At 39.0% G+C, this 20270-nt stretch overlaps 1 protein-coding gene across 3 annotated transcripts in view; it reads right to left on the reverse strand.

Moving 5' to 3' along the window:
- RASGRF2 (Ras protein specific guanine nucleotide releasing factor 2) overlaps nucleotides 1-20270 on the reverse strand; it is a 137524-nt gene that overhangs the window by 70637 nt on the left and 46617 nt on the right. For all 3 annotated transcript variants that reach the window (XM_068666754.1, XM_068666753.1, XM_068666756.1), the window contains exons 3-9: nucleotides 13379-13526; nucleotides 12646-12735; nucleotides 10969-11222; nucleotides 9718-9797; nucleotides 9123-9316; nucleotides 7472-7581; nucleotides 5353-5471 (exon numbers count right to left, since the gene is read on the reverse strand). In XM_068666754.1, the coding sequence (XP_068522855.1) occupies nucleotides 5353-5471; nucleotides 7472-7581; nucleotides 9123-9316; nucleotides 9718-9797; nucleotides 10969-11222; nucleotides 12646-12735; nucleotides 13379-13526 (995 nt within the window). The remainder of the gene's footprint in view (nucleotides 1-5352; nucleotides 5472-7471; nucleotides 7582-9122; nucleotides 9317-9717; nucleotides 9798-10968; nucleotides 11223-12645; nucleotides 12736-13378; nucleotides 13527-20270) is intronic.

Below are 20270 nucleotides of genomic sequence, written 5' to 3' on the forward strand. Positions count from 1 at the left end.
TCTGCACCCAGAGGTGGTTGGGCACTGGGACAGGCTCCCCAGGACAGCGGTCATGGCACCGAGCCTGACAGAGTTCAAGAAGTGTTTGGACAATGCTCTCAGACACATAATCTGATTTTTAGGTAGAAATGTGTGGAGGCAGGAGTTGGATTTGATGATCCTTGTGGTCCCTTCCAACTCAGGATATTCTATGATTCAGTAACATACAGGCTTACCATAGAATCACAGAATTATAGAATGGCTCTAGTTGGAAGGGGCCTTAAAGATCATCTTGTTCCAATCCCCCCACCCCCCCAACCACTATCATAGGCAGGGATGCCACACACTAGATAGGTTGGCCAAGGCCCCATCCAGCCTGGCCTCGAACACCTCCAAGGATGGGGCATCTTCAACTTCTCTTGGCTACCTGTTCCAGTGCTGCACTACCCTTACAGTGAAGAATTTCTTCCTGATGCCAAATCTAAATCTATCCTCTTTTAGTTTAAGGCCATTCCCTCATCTTGTCATTATCTACCCAAGTAAAGAGTCCTACTCCATCCTTTATATAAGATCTGTTTAAGTATTGAAAGGCCACAATGAGGTCTGCCAGAACCTTCTCTCTATCAGGCTGAACATGCCCAGCTCTCACAGACTTGATCTCCCTCGACCTGCTGGTCATACCTGTTTTGGTGCATCCCAGGACGCTATTGGCTTTCTGGGCTGCAAGCACACACTGCTGGCTCACATCCAGTTATACACTGTCCTTGTCTGTATCCCCGAAATGAATCTGAAATTGGTTTACTTAAGCCACGAGTTTGACCTGGGTCACACAGTACACTCTAACAGTAACCTTTACAGACTGATTCCCACAGAAAAATTAATATTTTTTTTTACTGAAGAAATACTAGGTACACAGACAAATGATACTAGTGAATTTTAAGGGGAAAAAAATAGACATTTAAATGCAAAATATTTTAATCATACTGAATAAAAAGTTATTCAGTTTAAGTAAATTGCATGGTAAAAGTCAGTCAAGGCAAATCACAACCCTATAATTTTCTTGAAGTGGATGCACTGTAACAGATTTATATTTTTCTCGGAGCTACGTTCATAACTCTTTAAATACCTCCATTATAACAAATACGTAAATTTAAGAAATGATCCAGTAAGTTACAAGTGGACATTGTACAAACAGTATTGGTAGTTATTATAGAATGCTTCACAGTTTGGCCACATAACTAAAGAAACACTACAGAAAGGATTTCAAAATTTATTCTAAAACTATTAAACAACTAGCTATGCATATGGCTCTACTTAAACACCAGATATCCTGATAATGCTAGCTAGAGAAGATCTCATGAAGGGATACACCTAAACTACATTCCCAACCTTCATTAAATATGTTATTCTTTTCAGATACAATAAAAGCTTGTACCTAGTCAAAATGATGCAGCTACTGTATACAGGTCTACTAAGTAGTCACAAAAGATCCAGAAGTAAATTTGTATATAAATGAAAAATAAGCTTCAATTATGAAGTTTTCACCTTTGTTGCTCTACCATTGAAGTAAGCCCCTCCAGATAAGAACTGCAACCTCTTTACAGTTCCTGGTTAAATTTAACACTTATTCTAAATTACAGTTTTGTGAAACATAACAAGAAATTCATTCTCTGCTATCACAGAATTACAGAATGGTTAAGGTTAGAAGGGACCTCTGGAGCTCATCTGGTCCAGCCTCCCTGCTCAAGCAGGGCCACTGAGAGCAGGTTCTCCAGGCCCATGTTCAGGCAGCTTTTAAAAATCTCCGAGGAGACTCTACAGCCAGAGGAGACTCTGGGCAGCCTGTGCCAGTGCTCAGTCACTCATAAAGTAATTAAGTGCTTCCTGACATTCAGACAGAACCTTTTGTGTTCCTATTTATGCCTGCTGCCTCTTGTCCTATCCCAGGGCACCACTCAAAATGGTCTGGCTCCATCTTCATTGCAACCTCCCTTCTCGTATTTATATACATTGATACTGGTATTTATATACATTGATAAGATCCTCCCGGATCCTGCTGCTCTCCAGACTGATCAGGTTGGCCAAGGCCCCATCCAATCTGACCATGAACACCTCCAGAGATGGGACGTGCATAGCTTCTGTGGGCAACCTGTGCCAGTACCTCATTGCCCTTTGAGTAAAGAATTTCCTCCTGACCCCTAATCTCTATCTCCCTTTTTTTAGCTTAAAGCTTTTCCTCCTTGTCCTATCACTGTCTGCCTATGTAAAAAGACCCTTCCCATCTTTTTTATAAGCTCCCTTTAAGTATTGAAATGCTGCAATGAGGTCTCCCCAGAGACTTCTCTTTTTTAGGCTGAACAGCCCCAGCTCTCTCAGACTTATAACAACACTAAACACCGGTCCCAAGACAGAAGCCCTGAGGGACTCCACCTGGACATAGAGACATTGACCACCACTCTCTGGGTGCAGCCTTCAAGCCAATTCTTTATCCACTGAATGCTCCACCCTTCCAATCCATATCTCTCCAATTTGGAGGTCAGGATGTCATGTAGGACCATGTCAAAGGCCTTACAGAAGACCACATGGATGACATCGGTCGGTCTCCCCTTGTCAATTAATGCAGCCACTCCACCACAGAAGGCCACCAGATCAGTCAGGCAAGATTTGCCCTTAGTGAAGCCATGCTGGCTGTCTTGGATCACCTCCTTATCTTGCATGTGCCTTGACATTGCTTCCAGGAGGATCTGTTCCATGATCTTGTCAGGTACAGAAGTGAGGCTCACCAGCCTGTAGTTCCCCAGGTCTTCCTGTCTACCTTTTTTTAAAAACAGGAGTGATGTTTCCCTTTTTCCAGTCACTGGTAACATGACCTTACCACCAAGAGTTTTCAAGTATGATGGAGAGAGGCTTGGCAACTCCATCAATCAGTTCCCTCAAGACCCTAGGATGCATGGCATTGGGCCCCATAGACTTACACCTCTTCAGTTTCATCAGGTGCTCATGAACCTGCTCTTCACTTGCAGTGGGAGGGACTTAGTTCCCCCAGTCCCTGTGTAGAGGTCTAGGGAAATGAGAGCCATGGGATGCCTGACTGGCAGTGAAGGGCAACCAGGCGATCAGGCCCAGTCAGCATAGGTTTATGAAAGGCAGGTCCTGCTTGACGAACCTGATCTCCTTCTATGACAAAGTGACGCGCTTGGTGGATGAGGGAAAGGCTGTGGTTGTGGTCTACCTTGACTTCAGCAAGGCTTTTGACACCGTTTCCCACAGCATTCTCCTCAAGAAACCGTCTGCTCACAGCCTGGATTGGCATATGCTTCATTGGGTTAGAACCTGGCTGGGTAGCCGGGTCCAAAGACTCGTGGTGAATGGAGTCAAATCCAGCTAGAGGCTGGTCATTAGTGGCATCCCCCAGGGCTCAGTACTAGGGCCAGTTCGTTTTAATATCTTTATCGATGATCTGGGTGAGGGGATCAAGTGCACCCTCAGTAAGTTTGTAGATGTCACCAAGCTAGGTGCGTGTGTCAATCTGCTCAAGGGTAGGAAGGCTCTGCAGGAGGATCTGGATAGGCTGCACCAATGGGCTGAGGTCTACTGCATGAAGTTCAACAAGGCCAAGTGCTGGGTCCTGCACCCGGGCCGCAACAATGCCAAGCAGAGCTACAGGCTGGGAGATGAGTGGTTGGAGAGCTGCCTGGCAGAGAAGGACCTGGGAGTGATGGTTGATAGTCTGCTGAATATGAGCCAGCAGTGTGCTCAGGTGGCGAAGAAGGCCAACAGCACCTTGGTTTGTATAAGAAGCAGTGTGGCCAGCAGGGCTAGGGAAGTGATTGTCCCCTGTACTCGGCTCTGGTGAGGCCGCAGGTCGAGTACTGTGTTCAGTTTTGGGCCCCTTTCTACAAGAAGGACACTGAGGTGCTCGAGCGAGTCCAGACAAGGGCAATGAAGTTGGTGAAGGGTCTGGAGAACAAGTCTTATGAGGATCAGCTGTGGGAGCTGGGATTGTTCAGCCTGGAAAAGAGAAAAGGAGGCTCAGGGGCAACCTTATCACACTCTACAGGTACCTTAAAGGAGGCTGTAGCGAGGTGGGGGTTGGTCTGTTCTCCCACATGCCTGGTGACAGGACAAGGGGGAATGGGCTTAAGTTGCGCCAGGGAGGGTTAGGTTGGATATTAGGAAGAACTTCTTTACTGAAAGGGTTGTTAGGCATTGGAATAGGCTGCCTTTGGAAGTGGTTGAGTCACCATCCCTGGAGGTCTTTAAAAGACGTTTAGATGTAGAGCTTAGGGATATGGTTCAGTGGAGGACTTGTTAGTGTTAGGTCAGAGGTTGGACTCGGTGATCTTGGAGGTCTCTTCCAACCTAGATGACTCTGCGAAGACTGAGGCAAAGAAGATGTTGAGTGCCTCAGTCTTCACCATGTCTGTTGTTAGCAGTTCTCCCTTCTCCTTTGTCTGAGAGGTAACACTCTTCTTGGCCTTTCTTTTCTGGCCAATGTACCTCTAGAATCCCTTCTTGTTTTTTGTTTGTTTTTTTTTTTTTTGCATCCCTTGCCAAGCTCAGTTACTTCAGCGCCTTGGCTTTCCTGATCCCATCCCTGCACACCTAGATGGCATCCCTGTACTCTTCTCAGGCCATGTGTCCCTTCTTCCACTGCCTATTTCCTTCTTGTGCCTCAGTCTGACCAACAGGTCTTACTCAGCCATGCCAGTTTCCTGCCTTCTCTGCTTGATTTCTTACACATTTTAACAGAAAGAACAAGACATCTCCTTTTTTCATGACCTCTTTTTGTAGGACTGCATTTTGTATCTATCCTGAACTTCTACTGAAGCCCAAAAATGTATACATCTCAGGGGACAGGGTGAGTATGTTCAGGTATTGTATCTATTCTGTCATGATCAATTTTGAAGTATTTCTGAAGCACTGAGAAAAATAGGAACTACTGACAGCTGTTTTCTGTCTTAGCAACCACTTTATCATTTGACAAAGCCTCAAACTTCTCTTGCACTTCTTCTCAAATGTTGGCATCCACTATCATTGGCAGCCATGGTCTCTGTGGAGCTGTAGGTAATTCTTTTGAAGATCACAGTCCAGTGTGTATATTACCGTACCATGGATGCTTTACCATTACTGCGCTGCCTTTTTTCATGGTTCCTCAAGAAAACAGCACAGAAGTGGGGATCAGCTATAGTCCCAAATTAGTTATCATCTGTTGATAACATTTTATGACGTATCCTACATGAAGTGTTAATCTTCAAGTACGTCAGCTGTGCCTAGTGTAGTGATCTGCCCAATGATGGCAATGTGAATCCTGCTGGTTTTAAAGCATTTTTGTCATGATTATATAGATAGCTTTAAAGGAGAATATCTTACCTTGGCGTATAAAAGTTTGGCTAGTATCTAGTAAAATATCACAGCCTTCTACTATTGTTCTTTCTATGGCTAGATTCTTCCGGATGTTTTCTGTGTCACTCACTTCATCATGCATCACCCTGTCAGACACAATAAAAATGCACTTTAAATTCCCTGAAATATATCTTGCACCTGCTGCGTCTATTTTCACTTGCACTTATCCAGTGTATCACAAAAAGTACCTAATGTCCTTTGCCACAAAACACACATACATGCAGTACATGATTATTCCTGTGAGTTTCTTTTTTTTTCCCCCTTTCAAATCATTGTTGCAATCATTTATTTTTTTCAGCAGTAGAACCTATTTTGCCAGAGTTGTTTTTAGACTTTTCCTGAACACACCTGACAGATGTCACCAAGCTAAAAACTCTTTACAGCTGCTAGAAGAGTGCTTCTGGATCGGTAATAAGAGAGTCTACCACAAAACTGGAAGTGTTTTCTAGTTCTTTGAATTAGTTATATAACATATTTTGGAGTCTTTGTCCTTGATTTTAGGTTCTCACTCTATTCTGCTTCAGTTTACATTTGAATGTACCATTCACTTCCTCATTGCTTCCTACAACAATCACGGCTTCAATGGCTCAGCTCCAAACTTCTTTTGCTTATTTTCATAGATATCCTCCCGTTACACAGAGAAGAACATTTTTTTCCAAGGCTGAACTCAACACAAACTTAGATGATGCTGTGATGTTCCTGAACTGGGACTTCACTGCACTATCTGGAAGTTACTGTTCCCTCAAATCTACAATATGAGTCACAAAGTTTTATATTTATGGTCTGTACTACCTGCCTTATGATAAGAGGAGGATCAGTCAACCTGAGCCTCCAATTCTGAACACTCAGGGATGAATTTTTTAGATCAGCAATGAACTCTGACTTATGAGAAGAAGCAGAGTCAAAGTTGTTTGATTTGATTGCACATATAACACTAATCACAGAAATTCTATGCTTTGACTAAATGGAAAGGAGATGCTCTTTTCTGCTTCAAATGGCCTCATAACATGGAAGATCTTGCTAAACACTGCAGGAATCAAACACAGACACTTTTATAAAAGTCACTGCCTGCCCAGCTCTTTAAGAAGTCAGTGCTTGAAGAGGTGGCAGGACATGACCTGTAGGTGACTCAGAAAGCTGCCTGTGTTGAAGATATAGCAAGACAAAAAGGAAAAGATAATAAGCTCAAAATTAGTGGGTAGTTTGCACAACATAGCCACTAGGTCTTAACAGCATTAAAAAAATGAACAGTCCAAAGCATGCAATTAACAAAAGCTACAAAGCAATCACTGGTTTACAACTACATATTTCATAAGTATTTATTTGGTGAATACTCCAGATATTCAAGGCATATGTCCTAGAGTTCATGCAGCATTTCTTTGCTGCACAACAGAAAGCTGTGTTGCCTAGAGATAGCAACCAAATTTCCTACTGGGCTGACAGAGAGAAATATCTAAGAAAGGATAGGGGATTTCTGGGAAGACATTAATTTTGCAGGATTTTACAGGGAGCACCAATTCTTAAAATATATCTTTAGCTCCTCTTTATCTGGTATTATTTAAAGCATATGTGTAGATCATAATTTCATTAACACATGCAAACTGTAACACAGATTGAGAACTCAGTAATTTTCAAGACCCTGACTGATCCCCGTTCTCACAGAATATCAAAAATGCCCCCCCCCCCTTTTTTTAAACTGTGAAAAAATACATACATGTGTGTATATAAAGAAAATTACTTTGCCCACAACCCAAGGGTAGGTAGTTTCTATAGCAACTCTATTCTCCCCTACCCAAAATACAAGGAAACACTTGTAGATTTGTTAGTCAAAAAAAAAAACCAACAAACAAACAAACAAACAAACAAAAAAAAAAAAAAAAAAAAAAAAAAAAAACAGAAGAGCCAAAGTACTAGTATTTTGGCTTTGGTTATCTTTATTCTGGTTTGGTTTTCTTCCTTTTCTTTAGGAGAACTTTTTAAAAAAGAATAAAAAACAAACTAAAACAAAGAAAACTGATTTTTCATTTCAGAGTCTTTGATGCAGGATTATCCAAAAAAAAAAAAAAAAAAAGGTGAAAAGACTTACCTTGAAAGTTCTTCCAGTTTAGATTTAGCAAATTCAAGGCTCTTTCGTTCAACATGTTCATGTGGTGTGTGAGCCAGAAGTTCATGCAGTGTTATAATATATCTAGGGATCTTAAAATAAATTAGGTATAGAATCAGCAAATCCATGAAGGAATAATTCCAATACAGCATTTTCTTAAATATTAGCCATTATATTCACCACTAAAGTTTTACAAGCATGGTCTTTTTTTTTATTTTTTTTTATTTTTTTAATATCCACAGCTAAGTAATTATACATAAACTCTAAATAGACCTGCCAAAGTGAGCAGTTTTATTTAGAATTTATTTTTTTTAGGTGACAGAGGCTGCATATGCATAGGTACATTCTCAGTTTGAAGAAACACAAGTTTTTTTTCTTACATTTTAAGAAAAAAATCAGGTCAGAGGCAGTGACAAATATGACATAAATTTCACGTTTTCATGCTGCTATCCATGTGTCAACAGAGACTTTCAGAACTCTCTGGGAGATCCATGTATACCTTCCCACAATTTTGATAGGATACATGCATCTAGATTTTTTTATGACTTTGAAAATACCAGCTAACCTGTGAGCATATAAATGAAAGAATTCACATTGTACTGATGGGCATTAAAGATGGAATAAAAGAACAATGACACTGATTCACTTTGTCATCACTTAAAGCAGTTTCATAATTGTTAAACAGAACCAAGTGATACTATAGTAAACTTATTTTTACAGGGTAAAAGTCATTTAGAAAGTGGAGAGGTGTCTTCTCTTATGCTGAAATGAAAAGTCCTCAGCAATGACACTGTGCCCATCACATACTGAATAGGTTTTGTATCCTATTTTCTATTTCCCCTTTAAAATTCCAAGATCTTTCTTCAAATCTTTTTTCAATCAAAAGATCCCCAAACTTTATGACATACAAATTCAAAGCTGAACAAATGCAGTGTTACAGGTGGTAATAGCCTTTAGGTTAATACGGCTGACTAGAACTACCACAAATGTCAGTGACCCTCTTTTTTCTTTTTCTCTCTCTACGTCTTTTGCAGTAACTGAACAAACTGAGGGTGTTCACTGTTGTAATGATGAGTAAATTGTTATGTCAAATGTGTAAGTCACAAAATCTTCAAACCAGCAAACCAACATAGACCTATGAAAACAGCTGCAAATAATTAATCCAGGCAGATCAAGACAAAGTATCACAAGGCTAAAAAAGTTTTCAAAACTTCTGCAGAATATTGTTCATTTTCTAAAGACCAGGTCACTGGAGAACAAAATGGTTTCCAAGAGTATTCCTTGTAAAATGCTTGTGGTTGTTCTAGCTTGTTATACCAGTTACATTGCTGCATATCCCTGCAGCAGGTCAGAAATTGAGAATTTGTTTCTCAACTTTTCTTTTTTGTTTGGCACTAGTCCTCATCTAACATTCTCCTTGAACGTACACAAGATTCTGGATAGAGCTGAATCAGTGTAGTTGGAGAAAAGATCTCTACAGGCAGTGCCTAATAAATAAATGAAAGCTAAATTAATTTGCACAAGACTACTTTAGTTAAGCAAAAAGCATCTTCTATTAATCAGAATTTCAGTAACACAAAATGATTCAACCAAACAATAAAAACAAACAGTGAAAAAAATGTACAGAGACTACCTGAAACATGGGGTAAGTAAGGAAAGTTTCCAGCATTCGCCCCTCACATGCTGGGTTGGCTTCATATTGCTTCAAGAGTTTGTCAAAATCTCTGTTTTGCTTACAGTTTGCCAGTACTTGTAGACTATATTGATGATTCCGAACAAATTCTTGATATATGTTCAGCATTGGCAGCAGAATGTCAAATAAGTCAGCTAGAAAAAGTCAAAAAATGCTTTTTTTTTCCAGCTACCCATCTCTTGGAATGTATTTTTAAAGAAACTACTATGTTCTATGGAAGTGAATTACTGTAATCAGTACTGAGATTTTAGAAGCATTAAACTTGGTTCCTCCACCTGCCAAAATACAGTTGTTCTGATTAGTAATCAGCTAATATCACTGAAAATTCAGGGGCCCATGTCTAAACAATGCTTAGCGTAGAGGCTAACCCAGAGGCATTCTCGTATATGGACTTCGAGAGAGTCATATTACTGCTCACATGGAACATTCACTACACCAGATCACATGGTGTTACTTCTGCAAACATATTCCACTCAAAAAGGACACTAGCAATAATTAAGAAAATTGTACCCTTAGAGAAAATACAGTAACTTACCTAGAATTAAGGTAGGCCAATTAGCTATTCTTGCTTTTAAACCTTGGTGAAATATTTCATGAAGAAACATGATTGTTTCACTGAAAAACAAGTATTTAAAGAAAAAAAAAAAAAAAAGACAATTCAGGTCTATTTTCTCATTTGTAATTCAAAGAGGAACATTTGGATATTGGAACTTCATGGATATTAGTGTATTTTGCACTTCAGTAGAAAAAAAATAGAAGACAGTCATTATTATACAAGTAAATGCCTCATTTTATTATACTGTATAAAATTTTTAGTATAGTATCTTTTCAAAATGCATAGTATTTACTGTAGAAAGCATATTCTAACTGCTTAGTCTTTTAAATAGAAGCATCTACTAAATAACATGTTCCACACATGTTAAATAATAGAGTATCCTTGGCAATGCATTCAGTAAATACACAGTAAATACTCCTCTTAAACAAAAGGATCAATAAGATGCAGAAAACTTCTAGCCAGTGGTAGTCATCTATATTCTTATTTGCTGCTCGTCAAAATATGAAGCTTAGAACTTTTCTATAACATGAACCTTAATATTGTATTTTAGCTCATGAGGTCAGCAGAATCAGCATTAGAGGAATCCCAATTGTAAGTGAAACGATTATGCATAAACTATTATGAAAGGGAAGCCTGTCTCATAACTGAAGCACCATATTATTTTTCTTAGAATTTTGGGGCAGACTTGGATGCAATCTCAATCCTGTTTCAAATTCTAGATGCCTGTTGGCTTATTTTTGCGTACTCATTAAAATGGCACTTGGATGCTTAATGCAAAGAACAATTCTTTTTTGTAGGATGTGAACAGACAAGCAAGAGAGAAGGAGGTTCCTTAGGCATGGCAAAAGCAAATAGGAAATATGACATAGTCATCCTCAGGGTCTTATCTGGATCATATGAGGCCATTAAGTCCAATTTTGCTCTCATAAGAGAAAAGGAAAGAAGAAAGGTGGCAGGAAATTTAAGAGAACTGCCCCATGAGGCATTATATTCCTCTAGCAAAGAAGACAAAGAATGTAAGGAGGCACAGAGGACTAACTGGCTTCAAACAGCATCACAGACAGCACCTTTCCTTTTACCCTAAGGAAATGTGGTCCTCCTCAGTCACATTACTTACATCAGAACAGCAACAACAACAAAATGCCAAACTTCACTACTGAAAATTCAAGCAGAATGGGAAGAAGTGGTCAGGCAAATCCCTAAAAGCAACTTAAAAAAAAAAACACTTACCTGTTGAGGAAAATACTACTGACGTCATCGTGACTGATAGGTGGCTTCTTTGAACTTGCAGCCATTCTTAAGGGCCTCAGAAAACAGTTCACAAGAACATAAAGTTGATGCACATATTCAGATTCAGCCTCAACCATGTTAAAAACTATCTGATTCCTTTTTCTCATACTTTCTGCATGAGGAGAACAAATATAATCCTGGACAATAGTCTTCCATTTTCTTCTGCATAGCCAGCCCCGCATAAAGCTCTGAACCTAAAAAAACACCAAGTAGAAAAGAAGAATTAAATTACTTAAAATAAGTTTTTCACTGTAGAAATAACTGTATGTGTGAAATGCTTGTCAAAAAAGTAAATATGTTGCCCTCTAAAACATTACTGATCCATAATTGTTCCTGAATTATATTTTTTAGATATCTATTTAATAATAGAAGCCACACAAGCATTTGATAATGTTGGTAATATTTGTTTCCCAACCATATATATATCAAAGTAACTTTTACCGCAGGCTCAAAGGTTGTACCTTTTCATATACTCTTCCTGTCAGCACAACTATCCAGGTTATCTGCCCAGATTATTTTAACTCCTTTTACTTCCCCTTACATATTTCTCACTTTCTTATATCCTCAATCATATTGTTTTCATGGTTTTCATGGAACGCATTTCAAAATAGATTTTGTATCAGCATTGACACAATTCTGAAACAGCTGTTAGGCTGTTTGATTTTTGTTTTGTATAGATACTACTTAATGTTTGCATTTAAAGCTACATATGCTGTTTAATATCAGACACCTAGGCCAGCGATACCATTATAAAGAAAAGTCAGATATTTGCCATTTTTAAGAGGTCACAGAAAATAATATGTCACAGAAAAATCTACTTAGGTATAATACCGATTGAAGTTACAAGTGGACAAAAGACTACATAAAAGGTCTACTTCTGGTCACAGAAAACTTCAGTATGTCTTTTCCTTGACCTTGATGTGATGATCATTCATTTTGAAAGAGAAATGAAAAATTTCACTGGTAACAGTTTACTCTGAATAAATAACTTAAAAAAAAAAAAAAAGGAGGGGGGAGGGGCAACTGTCAAAACAATCAAGATATAGAATGCAGTGAATCAGAATCAGAACTCTCCTTGTACTAAAAGAGGTATTTCTGGCTCTATTACAATGTTAAATCTGTATGGAAAGGAAAATTCATACCAACTCAATACCTGACTTAGACTATGTGACCCAGAAACGGGTAGTGAAACTAAGTCCATATAGCAGAAAAGAAATTACGCAATTTAAGCTATTCTTTTATATCTTTATAAGCATTTTTATAAGAAAGTAGTATAAAGTTACTACATTCTTGATTCCCGCAGGACATAGCCAATGACTGAATTTCACCCTTCATAAGCAGTCAAATGCAAAGTGCAACCTTCTCTAATCAACTGAATATAAACAAAGTAAAACCAAATATTGAAGTAACAAAGACTCTCAGGGATAAATAGCCCCTGAAATGTATTAAGTTGATATAATTTATGTGGTTTGAGTAGGATCAGGTCAAAAGACATCTGGACAGTTGAGCGTACTTAATCAAACAGTACCTGAATGCAAAACTAGACAGACTAAAATACACAAGCAACCTCCCACATTCCATTTTTCTCCTTTCAAACACAGAATATTGCATATTTACCTTTTTAATTTTTTTAATATCTGGATCCTCATCTTCCTGGTTGCCTTGATAAGGTCGCATTCTTTCTTTTGTTTTATTGAGAGCTATAATCTGACAAAAACAACCATTCATTAAATGATTTTTCAATGCAACTAAATTATTTGCTACAGAACTAATAGAAAAATCTCTTTGCCTTCTTCAAAAGCTCTTCCTAAAGACTGTTAAAGCTGCATGGAATGACAAGCACATTTTTGGTCACAGGGATATAAACACAATTCTCAGAAAACAAACAAGGCTTTTGATCTAGATGACAGAAGGACCAAAAGAGATATGCTTCTCCTCTCAAAATGAAGTGTGTCTTTCAGACCTTCTCAGCTCAGAACTGCAACAAAACTTTTAACATTCAATGAAACAGAGTAGCTTGGAATGGTCCACAATAATATCACAACCAAAGACAGGGTTTAGAGGACCAAATACCACGTGTGAAGACAGGTGGGAAATAATACCATCAGTGGGATCAATATTGCAAAGCAACATGTCATCTTAAATTCTCTGACAATGTAGTAATCCAATCAGATTTTCTGCCTGTAATATTTCTAAGAAAAACATCTAGCCAAGGGTTCATAAGACTATTACATGTAGACCTTACTGGGTACGGTTATTTTTGCAAATATTACAGAAATATTAGAAATGATTATAATGGACACAGCAAAACATTACAATTGATTGGTTGTTTGATGATTCTGTCACATACCTCAGATTTAAGTCTTTCAATTTCTGTGTCTTGATCTTCAAGCTGATGTCGAAGTTGATTGGCTGCAATTTTCTCAGTCTCTACAATTTGCACAAGATGAATGTACTTCTGCATCAGTACCTCCCTTTCAATCAGAATATCTGAATAACTAAAAAGGAAAACATTTAATTTAGTAAAAGTAGCCAGATGTTGTCTTTCATATTTCCTTATGGAATATTGACAGAAAAAAAAAATCACATTAATGACAAGAAATCTGCAAACGTGCATTTGTTTGACCTAATATAAAATTAATAGCTTAGTCATAAATAATCCAAACCTATGAAGTGTTCAATAATCTTTTTAGAGATAGGAGTCAACAGTATCCACTATCACAGAACCCAAAGCAAGATAATTGTACTGATCTTTTTAAAAGCTTCTAATTTTCAGCTTAAGCTCAAGAACTCTATTCATTCAATTTCTTTAATTATTTTAAGGGCTGCACTTTTTTTTGTTTGTTTTTTTTCCCCTCTTCCTGTCATTTGTGGGGATTTGGGAGAAGCATTTGATACTTCATCTGAACTATTTCTAATTCTCTCTACCTCTCAGGTTTCTTCAAGAAGAATTCCCATAATAACCTTCAACATTATTATTTTGGTTTGCTAATACCTATTTTATCAATGAGGTCAGTTTGATATTACTCAAATAAATGCATTTAATCTAATTAGTAACAGGAACTGTGCTATCAGTCCTTTCTTTTATCTTTTAGCTACTTTCCATCAATTAGTATTTTCCTGAAAAGGAACAGTGTCCATAAAGCAATTAAATATCACAACCAGAGCCGTGACGAGCATCAATAGCTTTAAACTAAAAGAGATTTAGATTTAGATTTAGATTAAAGGTTAAGAGGAAATTCTTCACTCAGAGGGTGGTGAGGAACTGGAACAGGTTGCCCAGGTGGTCCAGTGGGAGGTGTCCCTGCCTGCAGCAGGGGGTTGGAACTAGACAAAGTTTAAGGTCCCTTCCAGCCCAAGCCATTCCATGATCATATAGGAAGTACTCTTTACAACTTGAGATAAAGGAGAAATCAGCTGTTCCTGTTCAACATCTTCACCATACTGATCTTTCATGTGATTCAGTCTCTCTGACAGATAAATGTGCGAAAAAGTATAGTCCTATGAACTGCTTGTTTGCTGGCAATGATTCAGCAAAATCTACAGACACATACAGCCTCTTTACCTAACCTCTGGAATCTTGTTCCTCTGGGATTTAAATAGCCACTCACTCTAGCTGAGCAGTGTAATCAACCTGCTGGAGGGAAGGGATGCCACCCAGAGGAACGATGGCAGGCCTGAGAGGTGGGCCTGTGCCAACCTCTGGAGTTCAACAAGGCCACGTGAAAGGTCCTGCACCTGGGCTAGGGCAATCCCAAGCAAAAATACTGGCTGGACAATGAATGGATAGAGAGGAGCCCTGTGGAGGAGAACCTGGAAGTGCTGGAATTGGGCCTTGAGAAGCCTGGTCTGGTGGGAAGTGTCCCTGCCCATGGCAGGGGGGTTGGAACTAGATGGTCTTTAGGGTCTCTTCCAACCAAAGCCATTCTGGGGTTCTGTGATTTTCAAGATAAAGACCAAACACAAAACACAGCAGAACTAAGGCCTAAAATTTGGCAAGTGATCTTTTATTATTTTATGATCTATCATAACTTTCCTGCTATCATATTTGCACAGGATTTGACAGATGGGATTTTTGGATTGCACATCTTTTCTTTTTTGATTTCTTTCCGCTTGTTACGGCACTCATTTAAAAACAATCATTTCCTATTAAATACTGTGCTGCTTTTATAAATGTAGCAATATGCATCCTCTTCATCATTTTCAATATATATATTTACTGCCAATTCAATTGGTATTATCAGAGTTGCATACTTGTGGGGGCACTGTTTAGTACATCTATTAAATTCACTGCTTAACCTAAAAAGCAAGCTTAGATTTAAAATAGAATGAGTTCCCACAGCCACCATAAAGCAAAAGTTTTTCCTCCTTTAATGTATTATGAGAAGAATAGTAAGTGAATTCAATTCAACCGCATTTAATTTCATATTTTTACCACTGCAACTGTAAACAATAAATAGCCAAAATAGTCACTGAGCATCTCTTCCAACAAATAAAACACCATCTCTGAAAAATCTACTATGGAGCAATCCATATACCTTATGTGGAACAAAAGGTAATAACATAAGAGATTTAGTGCTTTAAAAATGTTTATTAATGATCTTTTCTGTTTTTCAAGAACTGTGGTTTGTTTGTTTGTTTTTTCAGAACCATAATACTTAGTCTCCTTGCATCTTAAGAAGCATTTGCAAATGATGAGAAGTGTCTAAGTTAGACACACAGACAGCACTTGAACTTTTACAATGGTAAGAAATGTTACAAAGACAAAAACATATGTAACTGAGAGGAAAATTTAGTCCTTAGCACCTGAAGCACCACTTTGATTTACATTTAACATGAGGAGTAGACTTTTCTATCCAGAGGCAGATCCAAATAGGTGACAGGTGACAGGCCTCCCTCCCCACACCTTTTTTTTTTTTTGATATTTTTCCTTTTAAAAATTTTCTTTCTTGCTTTCACTACAAAATGTTTCCAGTAAAAAAAAAAAAAAAAAAAAAAGAGAGAGATTTGAATTTGTCTTTATTTAAGAACAAGGAAAACACAGAATCATAAGGGGTGAACAGCTGCTATAGTAAGAACTGACGTAAGATTCAGAGTACTAACATATACAATGTTTTTCTTTTACTTTTTTATTATTTTTATTTTTCTCCTTCAGGGGAAGAAATTTCATCCAGATTTTTCAGTTTCTTAAGATGCATTAGTCTTTCTTTACTAGAGAATGAGAACTTTACTGTGAAAGACTGAAAAGTTTCTTTTTTTTTTTTACTTTTTGAGATGTATATAGTATATTTTGCTTGGATAGTGGCCTTGGCTGAATAAAATGTCAGTCTCAGCCTGAAAATCAAACATTTCCTTCATTTCTATAATTAGCAGTACAAAAAGGAGTTAATTAGAAAAACCTATGTACACCATCAGTAACTTAGAATAGGTGAGACATTTTTGTTCTCAGAACTGCTACTTGTCCTGGGAAATGAAAATTACATGATTTTGGAATACAGTTCTCTCAGTTCTAACAACCCTTTTCTCTGCATTTTTCAACCCTTTCTTTGCATTTAAGAGTTAAGAGATCATGCCTAAATTGCTAATGTGTATATCCAGCATAATCCCTGGAGCCTTCAAATAGGGCATGGCTTCAATAATGAATCAGCAGGCTTCTAATTGATTATACATGTATACAAAATCAGTCATTAAAGAAAATGGTACCAAAGCATTCAAATGTCAAAGGCAGATGAAAAATTCCTAAAACAACCTGTAGGAAGACAGCCTGGATCTAGTTCTCTTGTTAACACATTGTTTAACAGAAGGGAACAACTACTATGAACCATGGATTTCTGTGAGGTGGTATTAACATTTTACTGAGAGAAGCAATTCTGCAACTTTATCACAATAGGTAGTAAGACTCAAAGACTGAGCAATCTGAAAGGTGAGGCTATACCTACCTGTTACTATTGCACGCAGAGGCAGATAACTACAAGAACCTTAAGCTTTGACTGATCACTACCTAGCACATAGAGATAGGCAGAAACAAAGTATGTCCTGAAAAAAATATGCCTCATTTAGACCCCATGGGAGTTGACATGCTCAGAAAATATAGGAAAAATGCAGAAATTTAGTAAGTGTCTCATTGTTAGGAACTCTCTTTTGTAGAAGCAGATGAAGATAGAAGTCTCCAGTAGTGATATCAGCAAATATAATGGATTTTTGTACTGAATTAAGAACAGAATTATGGTTATCTGTGCCAGGGAAGCTTTAGGTTAGATATTAGGATAAATTTCTTTACTGAAAGGGTTGTGTGGCATTGGAATGGGCTGCCCAGGGAAGTGTTTTTGTCACCATCCCTGGGGGTCTTCAAGAAATGTGTAGATGTGGTGCTTAATAGCATGGTTCAGTGGTGGACATGTTCAGTAGTAGGTTAACGGTTGGACTAGATGCTCTTGGAAGTGTTTTCCAACCTGAATGATTCTATGATTCTTTGTACTGAGTGTTAATTGTACTAAAACTATTCAGGTAGCTGAAAAAAAACATGCAGTGGACCCTGGGCACAACTATTTATGACTCTATCAAATCCCCTAAAGATATGAAATACAAAATGCAACCTAATCAGTTCTTTGTGAAAAGCAGGCAACTTGACTTTGGGGGTGTTGTATGCAAAAGAAATTGCAAATCCATCTGCCAATTTGAACTACCCTCAAGCAGTTATAGGAATCCTCACCAAAGGAAGAACAGCTTCCAGCCAGGTTTTTAAGTCTACTATCATACTAACACCCACACAGTGGATGGTAAATGTTACAACAAAATTTACACAATCCATCCCTATGACTGTGACAATGTGACTTGTGAGACCACCTGTACACAATTACAATTAAGCTTTAATGAATTCCTTATCATATGGTATATCAAAGATGACCTACGGCTGTGAGTTACAGGGCTGGGGCTTACTGTAAGATATAAAATTAAGATGGACTTTCAGACACACTAGGACAGCTGTTTAGAAAGGCTGTAAAACTGGTGTCGGCTGATTTCCAGTCAAACAGATGGAAAATGGCACTTGGACTAATGAACAACTACAGCAATCAGGGTGAGGCGTAGGGGGTGATATACTGGGAAACATGCAAAGTCCACACCCCAAACAGCTCTTGATTTTCCTAACTGAGATATGGAAATAAACTGCAGCATAAAGCCTTTCAAAAGAGTGGCCCCAACAGCCACTGGAAAGTTTGTGAAACCAAGCCAGGTGAGTTGGGGAATCGCTCTAGGACCATGGATAACTTGGAGGGGAATGCTACCCTCTTATGAGACAGTGAGACAATCCTGAAAGCACACATCATTAATCAATGCATTACCCATCAAACTCCAAAACATGGAGCCCACTACAACTAACGCAAAATGAGCAGCTGTTTCAGTTGTTCTGGTACTCTTTTATCCAAGAAAATCTCACTATAGGAATTCATCTACAAACAAACTTGGGCAGAAAGGCACATTACTCCCTTATGCAAAACTGGGACATAATTCAACAGCAGCTATAAAGTACAGACCAAATACAATGGGAAGGGATACTCCTCACTGCATGAACTGAGGCTCCACTGAGCTGTTAAGAACTTGTAGCTACTGTCTCAGGAGGATGGGATTGGTGGGATTTCAAGGATTTACTTAGAAAACAACTACCACACCAATCACCTGGACAGCCATAATTACCAATATAATTATCACAGCCTTTGGAGCTTTTTGTCTACCTAAAGCGTTGTGGGCTCATGCGGAAATGACAGAGAAGGGAAACACAACAGGAACTTATCTGCCAAGACATGCAAGCACCCCTCATGAACTTAAGGAGTATTTTGCAAAGATGTCAGCTACAGGAACATAGCTCTCCTGAGGGATAAGACAGGTTTCCAGGTGCAAGAAGCACAGGTGGCACAGTCCTCTCTTGTTCTTTTTCTAAGGATGGAAATGTTAGGGTGTGTGACAAAAGACAGATTTTAACAAACCCAAATAATCTGAGCCCCCTGTCCTGGCTACTCCCATGGCTATCATAGACCAACCAGCCCTTTAATGGTCCACCTCCACAGGAATGGTCACAGTGTCAGGCAGGGGAACCCCAATGGCCCAGTCAAGAAACAAATACCCAGCTCCTGTCATTGACAAAGAGAAATCCGTCAAGCTGAGTCAGTGGAAAAGCTCTCTGGATCACATTTTAAGCTGAAAACGTTTTTCCTACAGAGGTATGAAATATACTACATAATGCTGTACAAGACTCATTATAGCATGCTTATAGGAGGAACCAAGGGCAAGGAAAGGGAGAGCTCAAGGAGGTTCACAGAACAAGAGGAGGAAAGCAGACAGTTACAGGAATAAAAGGAGATGAAAACTCACATGTAAAGAGATTGACGGCACAGTACACCCGTCTGGCCATGCCCAGCACAGTCTGCTGTCTTTGCATTGAACTCAGTGTCTGTTTGCCTGGGTCAGAGAACTCTGTATAAGCATGCATGGAGCTCTAAGTGCCAGCATGTGCAGTTGGGACTGCAGGCCATGGGGCCCTGTGTCTGCAGTGCCAGTAACTACCTGGAGAGGCAGAGGTGCGTGCATATTGTGTGTGTGTGTGTCAGAGAGCAATTGCTAGTGAGTATCAGGCCAGGCTAGCCAGTGGATCAGATGAGATCCTTGGAAACTTGGTACTGAAGAGGCAGCACAACTGAGATCATCAGAGAGTCTGCAAGTTGTCTACTGCCACTGAAGATCCTGTTCAGCTACTGAGAAGACCGTGAGGTTGGGTGACTGACTAAGAAATGCATTTGCACACGTGTGTTTCTCTGTGACAGCTGGAAATGAGCATATCCAAGGGCCAGATACCAGCTAGGCTGAGTGTATAAGGCCAGTCACTGGAGCAATCCTCACCCCTCAGCGAGGTGGACTGAGGACCAGCAACTGAAGTGGGACTGGAGGCCTGGAGTGCACATTTCCAGCTTCCAGCAACAGGGGAGACCAAGGATCCAGGGCCAGTTCCTGGACAGACTGAATGTATAGGCTGTTTATTTGAGGGATCCGTATTGTATGTATGCATATTTTTCCATTTAACATACCTTCAACCTGATCAGCCAGGAAAGGAAACTGGATAAGGCTGATGATGATGTCCATGCCTGCAACGGTGCTGCATGTTTCTGCCTGTGCTGGTCTGTGTAGTCAGCTATGTTTGCATGTGTGCTCATCTGTGTTGGGAATACATGCTGAGGCTCACCTCTGGT

The sequence above is a fragment of the Anas acuta genome, chromosome Z (assembly GCF_963932015.1).
Source record: "Anas acuta chromosome Z, bAnaAcu1.1, whole genome shotgun sequence".
Taxonomy (NCBI): Eukaryota; Metazoa; Chordata; class Aves; order Anseriformes; family Anatidae; genus Anas; species Anas acuta.